Raw genomic sequence first — 13,880 nt, 5'->3', positions numbered from 1 at the left:
TGTGACATAAATAGAAATAAATAACTTCTTCATACAGCCCCACTTCCTAACCAACTTAGTTCCTGTTGTGCCTGCTTGCCCTGGATAGGAAGTTGACTGCTTCATATACAACTCCAAGTAGTTTCAAGATCAATTTAGAATGGACTTATTTTCAAATCAACCACTGAATGAACTGGCAGGGCCGGCCTATTATCTTCTTTTCTCACCCAGTCATACTGAGGAAATAAATTAAAATCTTATGCTATCTCACATCAACTAGGTCATATTACGTAATTCCATTCACTCAGTTGCTGCACTCTCTAAATCTTGCTGTGTCGCTTCATGAGAATCATGACATTTCTCAAAGTAGCCTATAAATTACAGTAACCACTTAATACAGCCAGAGAGTATTACATTCAATAATGAAATGCTCATACTTAAGCAATAAAATCAAGATTAAATTTAAAACCCAAAATAAAACAAAAACCCAGACAAATTACTTCCACATAACTCAGTTATTAACTCTAAGTTACACAGTCTCATTCCCATTTACAGCAAAGTGCAACCATGTCATTAAAATGACCTGTCCACACAGGATTTTAAAGAGTAATCACCTTTCCTATTTTCATCAATGGAAGACAAATTAACAATCATTTCCACAACAGAAAGGACAAACTTGGCCCTTTTCTGAAAGCACCTTCCTCACAATTAGTGAAAGAAAAATTCATAGAAAGAAAAAATATGAGAATAATCCTGCTATTATTCAATAAATTAGATATAGGCTTCCTATTCAGATAAAATCTGTCTTTTTCCCTTGCCCAAAATAACCACTTTGTCTTTATTTCTGTTCTGCTTGGAGTTAACTGACTTACAGGTCTCAGAAGTGATTTATCTGAACCTCCCCTAAAAGCTACAGTGAGAAGCCAAGAGCTCTCACATCCATGTTCCAGTCCCTGAAAGTTTATTTTAGTGTAAAAATTGTTTTTATTTTAGTGTAGGAAGACTAAAACTTTCACTACAAATTAATAATATAAATACTACTTTAAAATAAGTAACATACGCCATTTAGAAGAAAAATTGTATCAGGAATAAAATCAGTGTATAAAAAAAAAAGGGCACTTATTTTTCCATTTAAGGTCAAGAAAATTCTACAATGTGAATTAGGTAAACTAAAGATTAGAATAATGTGAAGCTTAAGCTAAGACCAGTTTGGCTTCTAAAGCAGACTTACAAAAGCTTGGTTTGACAACAAGACCAAGCAAATTTTCAATCTTGGGTTTTCTTGCAATTTGAGAGGAGCAAGAAAATAATTCTGTGAAGGTGACAGAGCACTGGAAAATGCTGCCCTGAGAGTTTGTGGAGTCTCCTTCTCTGGAGATATTCAAAACCTGCCTGGGTATGATCATGCACAGCCTCCTCCAGGTGAACCTGCTTTAGCAGGTGGATGGACTACATGATCTGCAGAGGTCCCTTTGAAGCCCAGTCATTCAGTGGTTCAGTGAAAAAAGCCCAAACCTACATAACTTTCTAATTTTGAATGGTGTCTTTCTGGCAGAACATAGAAAAAAAACAGCATTAAAACTGCGCAAAATAAAACAGGAAAGGGATTTAGGGAATGGAGTGTAGATATGGCACCTCTTTCCTTCCCAGGAATTGGTTCCTGCCCCATAGCAACTTGTATTACAAACCATTAAGCAGGTACACAGGAGGAAGATAAAGGTAGTGCACAGAAATTAAGAATACAGAATGATAGGGGGGGAAAGGTAAAATATCAATACCATGTACTACCAGTACCACCTTCTGAAACAAAAATGCATAATTTCTTTTTATGCCTTGAAGACACAAGTAATCACATATTTACACTTTGGTTAAAAGCTAGAATGCAGAATGAGCATAATGTGAATTTTAAATTAAGAATACTTTACCAAGAAGGGCAAGGGAGAATCCTCTGTAGACACAATTAACAGAATTGCTTTAATAAACTTAAAAGTTTTAACCTTTGTGGTCTTTGAAGTGAACAGTGGAACCGTATCTATTTCAGGTTTACACAGAAGGGCTGTACTGCCCTGAAAAGTTTTACAGTGCCGTAAACTAATGAAATAAATTATCTTAATTTGGTTAGATCTATTTTCATTAACTGTATTACCCATCGAGGGAATGAGGACAGATTTTAATTTTACTAATGTATTTCAGTTCTGCTTTACTTTGACACTCTGTAATTGTGACTCCTGCTCAGTGCTGCTCACTTGGCCATCTCGAGGCCACCTCTCCCCCCTGTTTCCCAGGCAGGGAGGGCAGTTCAGGGGGGGAAACTCTGCCCATCACTACCCCAAGCTGGGCTGAATGGGACTAACTCCTGCCACATTCCCATTGGGACTACTGAAGACACAGCACAGCAGCACCAACAAGCACATTATGAAAACAGAGAGCATTTTAGTTATAAACAAGTAGTGGGAATATATTATATACACCTGGAGTAGAAGGTAAACACGTAAGATAAACCGTTTGCACAGCATGAAGAAAGAAAACAAAGAAAAAAGATCCAGATGCATCCTTTGACAAAGTGCTTTTCCAGGGCCATTAATGGATTTTTAGATGTCATTATTTGACCTGCTGCCATGGACAGACAGAAGTCTAAAAAAGAATGAGATAATATTGTTCCACATAATAGTTGGAAAACAGTCAAAAAACTAACAGCAATAATTAATTGAAAGTTTCCTACAGCATCTCTCTGCAATTTTAGAGAGTATTATTTATATTGCTGGTATGGTGAGTTCATTACCATAAATTACCATAACAACAGGATTATTTAAATAGCTTGGTCCAAAAGGGCAGAAAAACAGCAGTCTGTGGTTACTAGCAAGTCAGAAAATGCCTTTCATGTGTGACAACGCTTTCCAAAGAGTTTCTGCAAAACAGAGTGGGTCTTAGAGCAGACAACAGCAGAGAGAGTTGTTACATCTCACTCCATTTAGTGTCTGTCAGGCAGCACCTGCAGAACTGCATCGAGTTCTGGCTGCCAGAGTTCATGAAAGACAAGGATGCACTGGAGAGGGTTCAGAGGAGGCCCATGAAGATGATTAAAGGGTTGGAAAGCATGCACTGTGCAGAAGGACTGAGGAAATTAAGTCTTTTCTTCCTGGAGAAGGCTCAGGGAGACCTCATCATATTATTTGATAACTTAAATGGTAGCTACAGAGAGGACAGAGGCTCTCTCTTCACAAAGAGAACACACAAAGAGAAGACAAGGGGCTACAGGTACAAGTTGCTTCAGGCAAGATTTCAGCCTAATACAAGAAGGATTTGTTGGTGGTGTTTCTTTGGTTTGGTTCAGTTTCGGTTTTCTGGGGGTTTTGTTATAATCAGAGCAATCAGTCACTGGAAGAACCTCCCTAAGAGCATGATACAGTCCCCACCACTGGAGGTGGTCAAGAATGGATTGGACAGGGTACCAGGTAGTCTCACCAAGGCTCTCCTTCCCACAGAAGGTAGGATCAGGTCACCAGGTGTCCTCCAACCAGGGGCAACGAATTCTCTAAATTTCAGATCAGTCTATCATCTGCCTGTTTATACTTAAACATCTTTGAGAGTGAGAGTGTTTGAGTGTGAGGACAATACACACCTGAACATGACGCATATCTTTTTCTCTAATAATTAAAAAACATGAATATTTTTGTAAAATTGCCATTTCTGGCTTTGGGTTGGATTTTTTTTTTAAATGTGGACACATATGGAGTTACATTCTGCCACTGAATTCATATCTACACAGCAGCATATAACTGAAAGTAGACTATAGCCCCCAACTGTCTCACCTATTTAATACACAGTATGAAATGACATATTATTTTTGAAAGGAGAACAAGATAGATGCCAGCATGAAACAGTGTTTATAAAAGCATCACCACTACAGCTGTCCCCAAGCAATAAAGCTGTTTATTCCAGCCTCCTACCTCATATAAACTGAAATCTCAGCACTGAAAAACAACTTCAAATCCGTTCATGACTCCAAGACAAATAAGAAGAGTCTTCTCTCTCCAAAATGTAGAATTATATTCATGTCCAGAAATGTCCATTTTCTATGAAAGTGCACAGACTTACAAATTCCACATTAATATTTTCATAACATTAATGCATACTGCACTGGTTGTATCGTGAAATTTGGTTCTACTTCTGTACATACTGATGCACTCAGCATAAAAATAATTCTCTTTTGGGCTTCTTTGTTTCTGTGGTTATACACAAACATTTAGAGAATATTTAACAAATATCTGTATTAACATATTCACATCTAAGATTTATACAGGAAAACACAGATATTCTTTTGAGTTCAAACAATATGAAAACTCTTCTATGGGTGTAGGAACACAAAAAATCAGAAAAAAAATCAGAATTTTTAGGACTTAAAAATCAAATTGATTTTAAATATGGAAATTACAATTAGATTTAGAAATTTGGATCTGAATCAAGTCAGATCGAAAGTAAGATTTATCTCTAGAACAGACCTGTGATCCTGATTCTCATCACAGAAAAACATGGTGAAAATTTTAACCTTAAAAGCAGCAGCCATAAATACAGAACCAGAGAACTCACACGCACATTGTAAGAGCTTGTTTCCCCTTCCCTGTCCCTTTTTAAGCATTCTGACACGTAGGAGAACCAGCTCCAGCCATTCCCAGATGGAGATGTGTCTGTGGAACTGGGCCCTTCAGCAGCAGCAGAGCCTCACTGCTGGAAGCAGCTCAGCATGTCCAGCCTGGAAGTGACCAGCTGAGCTCCTGCACAGCTCAGTTTGATGTAGATCCATACTGGCTCTGCATCAGTATGATGCAGTCTTTGGACAGTTTTTATAAGTACTTTGGACAGTTCTTATAAGCACTCACATTACAATCACTGAAATACAGGTTTCTCATTTTGTAGTTCACTACACATAGCATTTTTCCTATCTAATAAAAGCAACAGAGGGAAAACACCGAAACAAATCTAGAGAATAATTACTTAATTGTGGTCCCATACTGATCAGTGATACCCCGATACCACAACAGTCTTATGGGAAGTCACGTGCTATTAGAAATTGCATATGAATTTTGACCATATTACACATGCAAAGTATTCCATAGGAGTGATTAGTCAAAGAAAAAAAGAAGAAAAAAATAAGGGAAACATTATTACACATGTATTTAGTAACAGCTCCAAGATGTCAGGGTGCTATTCTGGCAGCCAGACATTTGGCTGCCTCAGACCACTGCCCTTACTGAGCTGGAATTGTCCCTCTTCATGCTGAGTGCAGGCTGAGAAGCCAGCACTTGATAGCTTACATTTCATCTGAGCACTCGAGCTCCTACACTGAAATAGTTCACATCTTGCCAATATAAAGAAATAAAGGGAGCAGTCAATACCTAATTACCTGTAACAGCACCAGCTAAGAGAAAATATATTCTTTGGCCAAAACAAGCTTTCCACCATCTTCACAGTACAAAGTCCAGAAGAAACAACTGCTGTAGCAGCCAGGGTGTTAACAGCTCTATTAGAGTGAAGCCAGAGTGACCACAGGGTCAAGAACCCATCTCAAGTAGCAAAAAACCTTTATCTGCAAGTGGATATGGGACTGGGAAGACTTTGAACTCTTGCAGGGGCACCTTGAGGTCTTCCAGCTAACTCTTTGATTAACACAAACTCCAAGTAAATCCTCTACCAGTGCACTGGTCACTTCTACCTGCCCCTGGCTACAACTATGCCAAATTACTGAATATTAAATCATATGTCTAGCCAGAAACAAGCAAACACATTACCTTTGGTTACATTTACTCCTCCCACGATCAGCCTCAGTTCAGTGTTCTTGCCTAGTTTCACCAACACTGGGCAACCTCATGGTTACACATACACATTCCCTGCATTTCATACAGGACCTACACTGACAACCCCCCACAAGGACAGCTCTCTGCATTGTGTACAGCTCTGAACACATACATTTCTCTATTTTTGTGATAGATATTCCTTATAGGGAGTATGATAAGCTTTAAAACCATCTTTGTATTTTTTAATGTATATGCTGCCATGGTTCTATTTCATTAAGGTTGTTATCACAAGAGAGAAATTATGAAGTGCATGGTCCTTGGAGAGGGAAGCAAGAGACTCTATCCTGACATTTTACAGAGTAATGGATAAGCAGTCAAAAATTATTCCTCTAACTGAAGCCTAGCTATTCCTTTTTCCAAATCTTAATGCCCAGCTCCTTATAATGATTTTTAATAATCATTATAATAATTTTTACTGCAGTTTCAACCTCTATATGTGAGGAGTTTGATAGGAGCCTCTACTCCTGAGCCTCCCCCATCTTCAGGCCATGAAACAGAACTCACAGACCCTTCCACTGCAGTTACAGTCACAATAAAAGATAAAACGTAGGGGGAAAAAAAGCCAAAATACACCTGTCAGACAAGGATAAGCACAAAAGAGGTACACTAGTGAAAACAAAAATATATACATTAGCCATAACACTATGAAACATTTAGAAATAAACAAAATAAATGAGCTGCACTGCTGCCTTCTTTCTTAAGGCATGAAATAGAAACAGGCTTTTTGTTGCTACATGAAAATTTGACAAATCCACATGAAATTAGTGGTTTAAATTCATCAACCTACCTCTGAAGCTTTGATTTTTTTTTTCAACTGACAATGCTGAAACGCATTAATTTATAGTATCCAAATGTTTGAAGAGAGCATATTCAATCACATTAAAAGCAGGCCTTATTTTGCTGAAAATACAAGCTGAAGGCAGGTACTCTACAGCTGGAGACACAAGACCCATATGCTACTTCCACGTCTGATCCTGCTGCAGCAGGAACCAGAGAAACTGTACCAGATTACTATGGACAGATGTCATGAACAAAAATAACATAGGGAAGTGTTCCATACAACACATTTCTGCTCAAGAAGACAGCAGTAGTAACCACTTTCTCTTGCCATTTCAGAATACACTTCAATTGCTCTAGTCTCTGGCTTTTGCTGGATACCAGAAAGCTACAGGGCACTTAGGAATCAGACGTGCTTTAGTAATAACTGTGAAATTTTACTCCATCTCCTCCCTTGTTTTCATGCATTGATAAATAATGAGATACACCAAATGCATAAATGTACACGATATATATATATATGTACATATACAGAATTACATATAGTTTTAAATACACTACACTTGTTGGATTTGCAAATCTGATCAACTGCTTCATACTTAAGTGAGGCTGTTTTATGAGTTCCTCCTGCTGTCCTTGCACCCATTCTCAACCAGCTCAACAAGGTTGATGATTCAAGGTGTCTTGTTTGCAGTCAGTTCCAATATTTGACTAACAAAACAAAAATGACCATGTGAGAGAAAGTTTCTGTATACCTAAACTTAAGGAATTGGTGAAAACTCTTTCATGCATTCCCTTTCATGTCTCCCTGGTATGAAACAGCATGAGGCCAGATTTGATCAGGGCCCAAGCAAGTCTTGAGGTGAACTGAGGGAAGAAAGAGTTCTCAAATAAAAGTGACATTACCACATATATGAATAAATTTCAGAGAAAATAAGATTTTTCAACTATTCTTTAAAAGTTTGGTTGCTGTGGGAAAAAGGCAGGTGTTGTGAAGAGCAAGGCAAAGAACAAAAACCAACTTTTTCTTTCATTAAGATATTTCAGAATCAAGTTAAAGATTACACTTTTTTTTCCCCTAGTACTTGACAATCTGCAAAAAATAATTAATTGAGTGAAAGAGTAATAATGGGCTATAATAATAATAATGGAATAATTATATATGTAATATATATAAATATATATATATATATATATATATATATACTATATAAAATAGTAATAATGGAATCACAGAATGGTTTGGGTTGGAAGGGACCTTGAAGATCACCTAGAGCTCCAACCCCTCTGCCATGGACAGGGGCACCTTTCACTAGACCAGGTTGCTCAGAGCCTCACCTAGCTTGGCCTTGATGCAATGGGGCACCCACAATTTCTTACAGCAACTTGTTTCAGCACCTCACTGCCCTCCTAGTGAAAATTTTCTTTCTTATATCTAATCTAAACCTATTCTCTGTCAGTTTAAATCCATTCCCCCTTGTCCTATCACTACATGCACTTGCAAAATGCCCCTTAAAAATCCTTACCTTTCTAAATGTATTCTGAAACGGAATGGGCATTTTTGGCTCTGAAGTGGTGAAATGATTCTTGGTACAGAGTTTCACATAACTTATTTGATAGGCTTGAGAACTATCAAAAGTTACTGAGAAACACATGGACAACCAGAGGACTCTGGAACTAACTGGGAACAATTGCTAGACAGATACAGCTAGCCAGCACATACACCCACAAGACCTTAAAGGACTCCTAAATCAGACAATGTTTTCCATTTATTAGATGTATCATTCTACTTTACTAGATCCCAAGTAAAACTCAACAGATACAAGCAAAAACAATTACTCCCAGAAATTTTAATAGGCTTCATACATTCCTCCATTTTTAGGTGCTAAAACCCAGACAAGTTTACAGAACTACTTCTCTAACATCTATTTGAACATATCTAATTCTATACCCTACTTAATCCCTGCTACAGTGGTTTATAATGGTTTCCTAGAAACAATGTCTCTTGTTTCATCTTCAGAATGAGCTGTGATGCTAGAGAATTACAGTTTGCTCCCCAGTGCTGTTTATAGGAAATGAGGTGTTGCCCACACAAAAATAATTGTACTTCTTTGGCACATCACACTTTCAAAATGTAATTCCAGTGAATGTTCATTTCTGCTAGAAGGTGACAAAGATCACCCTGGAATTCTTTCTCTCCTTATACTCAAAATAAAGAGATGAGGCTAGCTTCGAGAGAAATAATTTTGAGCCCAAACAGAAGAGCCTTCATCCAACAAAACGTCTCTGGAGTCTGCAGGATGAACACAATGTTTACTACTACCTTCTCTGAAGAGCCACAAAGGCAGCTTCGATCAGCACTATTAATCCCCCTGGTATCTGTAATGGGTTCTGCCCTACAGGTTTCTTGGCACTGTTGTTGCCTTACCCTTGGTGCCAGACCTGCTGTCTGCTACTCTGTGCCCATCCTGGTGGGGTGCACAGAGCACTCCAGCCCCTCCACAGCTCTGCCAAGCACACAGGAACACAACTGGAAGTTGCTAAGTTAATGAATTATGCCAGATTGCAACCTCTTTGCTTGAGCTTCCCCTTCTCAGAAGTGAAGGTTTAACCAGTGGGAAACAACATCCCACAGAGGATACTGAAGAAGACATTAAAAACACCGAAAGGTGTGGAAGAACAGCTCTGTCTGCAGCTACTCCATCCCCTACCAAGCCCTTCCTTTCTTCCATATAGTGCATCCTACTCTCCCAACAGACTTTCTTCTCCTGTATGTATCCTGCTAAACAGGTTTCAGTCTAATTAATTATCCTGCTGATATAAAACTGCAAAAGTATCCTGATCTTCCAGATACATGCAGAATCATTAACATATTCAAAGAATAAACCCTCTCTCTTAATGAAAAAACACCGCTACAAACAAAAAAAAAACAAAAAGCAGAGAACTTGTGCTAAAGAAACATCATATTTACAATTTCAAACTACAAACAGCTAACTCTGGTAACAAAAATGCTCCCAGTCTACCACTACTGGGAAATTATTTACCTAACTTGTGAACAAATTGAATTAGTTAAGCTGTTCAGAGACTAAAATCAACACAAAAGCTTAATATGAAACATCATATATTAAAATTTCATGTACCCGACATTTTACAAGATGATCATTATTAAGATTTCTAATTCAACTTCTTTTGCTGACACAACAGCTTCATTAACTGCCATAGTGCAAATCTAATGGTGCATGGAAATATGCCTCGACAACATCAAGCAAGCAGAACCGACACAGGAGGTGCCTTCAAATGTGGGCACTGGCTTTCCCTTCCAACACAGGCTGATACAGAGACAGCAGCTCACTTCATCTGACCCAGCACTGGATCCTCTTGGAGGAAAACAGCAATGGAAGCAACGCTGGCATTAAATGTGCAGAGGAAAGAACAGAAAGACCAAAGACAGAATTTTTCTCATGGAACATATAATTAATTTTCAGACAATTACAAGGCGTAAAAATAGTTAATAACTCACATTTGGGAGGAGTTTGAGGGGGTTTTTTTAATACTCTGTGAAATTATTTAAGCTCCTTTTAAACTAAGAATGGGCTTGAATAAAGAATGTTTGGAGTATGCTACCATTTGACAATGACAAACTTCAAATGTCAGCAAGGGATTTGTGGGCGAAGGAGATCAGTCCCAAGACACCAGTCCAATGTTGGATTATAAACCTTCCCCCCATTCACACATTACAGCGTAACAAAGCCTGGGCTGTGTCAAATAGCAAATTTTATTTTGAAGCTCTTCTGTGTAAAGCAAATTCTGGGTTTATGTCCTATTGCTGTAAAATAGAAAATCTGTACATTTTTGTTCAATACAAAAATTCACTATTTGCATGGCACATTGCATAAAGAAAAACAAAATAAAAATGTAATATTCCTACATATGCACTACCCTATATAGGAGCCTGCTGCTGTAGTTCCAATTTCCATATTCAAGATGCATTTTCCGTATAGATCTGAAGACACTGAAAATTTCAGGCATATAAAAAGACATGAAGTGACTGCTAGGTAATTTGAATTTCAGACCTTTAAACCTCTGTGACTACCAGCTTATTAATAAATTAAGGAATAATTAAATAAAATAAAAACAACCACAAACTGGAACTACTATGTGTCTCAAAAATGTCTAAGATTAAAAGAAATATAAATATACAGTAAAGAAATATAAGACTGTAGTAAAATTTGTAATTAATATATTTTATGGTGCTAAAAATAACAAGCATTTTAAAGAGTAGAGCCAAAATGGACCCACATTTGGCTATTATGTAGTATTACTGATGAAGTTTAATGGCAGTGTTTATCAAAATAATACTAATTAAAATAATCCTGTTGGTATCAGTTGTGAAGAACAGCAGCACTCCGTATACAATAGGAATGTGTTTATAAACTCAAAAATTAAATTATTTTCAGGTGTCCATTTCAGTCTTAATGCAGGTTTTTTTGAAGCAGAAGGAATCCCATACAAATTAAGGCAGCATACTGCTATTGCTTCTATTATGCTCAGAGAGCCTGTGTCAGGTAAGAATACACTTCTTTGTAATAGCTTGGAGTAGCATAAAGTTTAGATTGATAAAGTAATATATATATATACACATATATATTACCTGTTCTTGCCTCTCCAGCCACTTGTCCACCATGGGATGACTGGCACTTAACGATGAACGTGCATTGTCTCTCTGAAACTGGTTAGACCAGCTACTAGTATCTCGTGGTAGGCTTCTGTAGTTTTCATCTTTCTAGTTTAAAAGAAACAAAAAAGTGTCTTATAAAAAACAACCAGTCCTTGCACATTAACAATGCAGCTGGTTATTAAACTAATACAAAAGGAAGACTGGACCCAAGGACTGGACCCACGGATGACACGATTGCTCGACCACTCAAGAGCAAGAGCTCCCATTCCTTAATGACAGGGATGCCCAAATAAAGCCTCAGTGGATTTGTAGATCTTACACCCACTCATGCTTCCCTTTCTCTTCAAACCTCTGGTGCAGAGATTCCCAAGTACATACTCAGCAAGGCTTTCAGAGCATCACGCTCCTCAGTTCCTTTTCACTGAGAGCAAACAAGCCCATTCAGTGATAGTTATGACCACTATATAATTTTCCCAAGTCTCTGTATGTAATCAGTTTTACAATCAAAGCAGTCTCACAGCTCCAGGTACGGTCATTTAGACAAGAATAGCATGCTGTAGAGCTCAAAACTTGAATTTATTATTTCACATAATAATGCTTTGCCTGGTTTGCCTGAAGGTATACAAATACAGTCACATTTGTAGAACAGCAGCAGATGGAGATTGTGCTGACAGAGATACACTGATCCTACTGACACTGATAATTTTTCTCTTTATTTTTAATTGATGAATATGTCTGCACATCCTTCCTACAAGCTGTACAAATTCTTCAGCTTCTAAAGGCTATTAGTCCTTACCCAGCCTGATCACTAAAAGCCAACAAAAGCACAGAGGCAGATTCTTAATGATGGGAGTTACCTTAGCCTAAAGTCAGTGTTACTGATGTCTAACATAGCCGAGTTCCTTCCAACTGAAATAATACAAGGAGCTAAAATTCTGCTTAGCTTTTCAAAAGAGAATTATAAATACACTATATAATATATAAGTATACTTCCTTCAGAAGTAGAGCATTTTTTTCCAGTCAATGTTTGTCTATCTTCATGCCAAATCAGATAATTTAGAGACAGCATCTGTTTTTAAAACAGTATTGTAGCCCTACATGTTTTGCAATATTACCACTTCTAGGAATCTCAAAACCCCCTAAAATAATAAATAAACGCCAGTGCACTTTTGCAGCTAAAAGTTATTATTTTCTTTATTTTTAGCACACAGCAGATTTTTGGCCCCCTCTTAAATCAGTACTTCATTCCATCAGCATGAGTATTTCCTTTCCCTGTTCGCCATACTGATATTTCTTTGGCTTGGAACAATATTAGTCCAATATTCTACATGCAGCATCAATTCCCTTACAACTGTCCTTCACAAATTCATTTCTTGTAAATACATGACAGCCTTTGCTAAGAAATTCAGGTCTTAGTATAACTGTGAAATACAGCGGTTTTCAAAAGATTCCTGTGCAAGATCAATCTTTTCCCAGACATATCAAACTTAAGCTTTCTTAATTGATGAAAACTTATTTTCTTGAAAGATGCTGTAGTATAAAATAAGGTCTTCCATTTCAAGACTTTAAAGCTTCAACTCATCCAGCACAAGATAACTTTGTAAAAATATGTTTGCACAGGTGAGCAGCCTAACAAAAAACCATCTAAATTACTTTATCCTGCCACAAATGAGCAAAAACTTCGTGTTTCAGCAACTATAAACAATCCAGTATTCCAGTGCTGGTTAACCACACAGCAAACTAGAAACTTGTTCAGTGTCTTGCTTAGAAAGGGGAAGTGGAAGTCAGCTTTGTACAGTAAATGCCATGAAAGTCAGGGAATGGTGTGTACAAATTGATTTTTTCCTGCTGCTTCTCTTATTCAATTCTTCTCTTCAGGTGATAGGGATGGCACAGTTCCTATAAGCCAAAACAACAATTCCTCTTGTTCAAAGTGGTGGGCAGGTATAACAACAGAAACAGAATCTGACAAAGAAATAATGAAAAATCATTTTATGCACAAAACCACCCATACAGTTGGTGCATGCATTATTGTCACCTACTACAATAACCCACTACCTGACAGACCATCACCAACTCTGAATGAACAGAAATTTCTTCCTATGAAAAAGATGTTTTCTGTATTTCTGTATTTTATAGAGAATTCCATTTTTTTATTGATTCCCACTTACAATGTGCAATAGAAAGTTTTTAGAAAGACATTTTTACTTACAAAACACAAAGACCTCTCTCCGCACAGCATCCATTATGCCTGCACAGGAGTGTTTTGCAGGAGCAAGAGAGAAGGAAGGATGTCCATCTAGGGAAGGGCTGTTCCTCAAACATTTAATCACCAAGTCTCAGAATCACAATGAACAGCCAGATTGCACGAAGTTTATATTGGAAATTTGTGCGGCAAAATGTCTCGGGTATCACAGCACTCAATGTAAGTGAAATTATCTAAGCTAAGAGAGTTAAATTAGGCCTCTGTTTTGTGCATCTATATTAATGTCAAGAATTTTGCAAAGAGTTTATGCTGAGTGCTATCTGTGCTGACAGGAAGACTACACTCATTCCATCTACCAAAATATTTCTGCTTGTAGCCTACTTCT

General features: G+C 37.5%; 1 protein-coding gene across 8 annotated transcripts in view; it reads right to left on the bottom strand.

Moving 5' to 3' along the window:
- The window catches only part of PARD3 (par-3 family cell polarity regulator), a 440,918-nt gene that overhangs the window by 237,887 nt on the left and 189,151 nt on the right, over positions 1–13,880 (bottom strand). For 6 of the 8 annotated variants that reach the window (XM_062506759.1, XM_062506784.1, XM_062506750.1 and 3 more), the window contains exon 5: positions 11,263–11,394. The exons of the other annotated variants lie outside the window; for them this stretch is intronic. In XM_062506759.1, the coding sequence (XP_062362743.1) occupies positions 11,263–11,394 (132 nt within the window). The remainder of the gene's footprint in view (positions 1–11,262; positions 11,395–13,880) is intronic. 8 annotated transcript variants of the gene reach the window in all.

This window comes from Cinclus cinclus, chromosome 1, assembly GCF_963662255.1.
Source record: "Cinclus cinclus chromosome 1, bCinCin1.1, whole genome shotgun sequence".
Lineage (NCBI taxonomy): Eukaryota > Metazoa > Chordata > Aves > Passeriformes > Cinclidae > Cinclus > Cinclus cinclus.
This window is presented reverse-complemented; position numbering and strand designations above follow the sequence as displayed.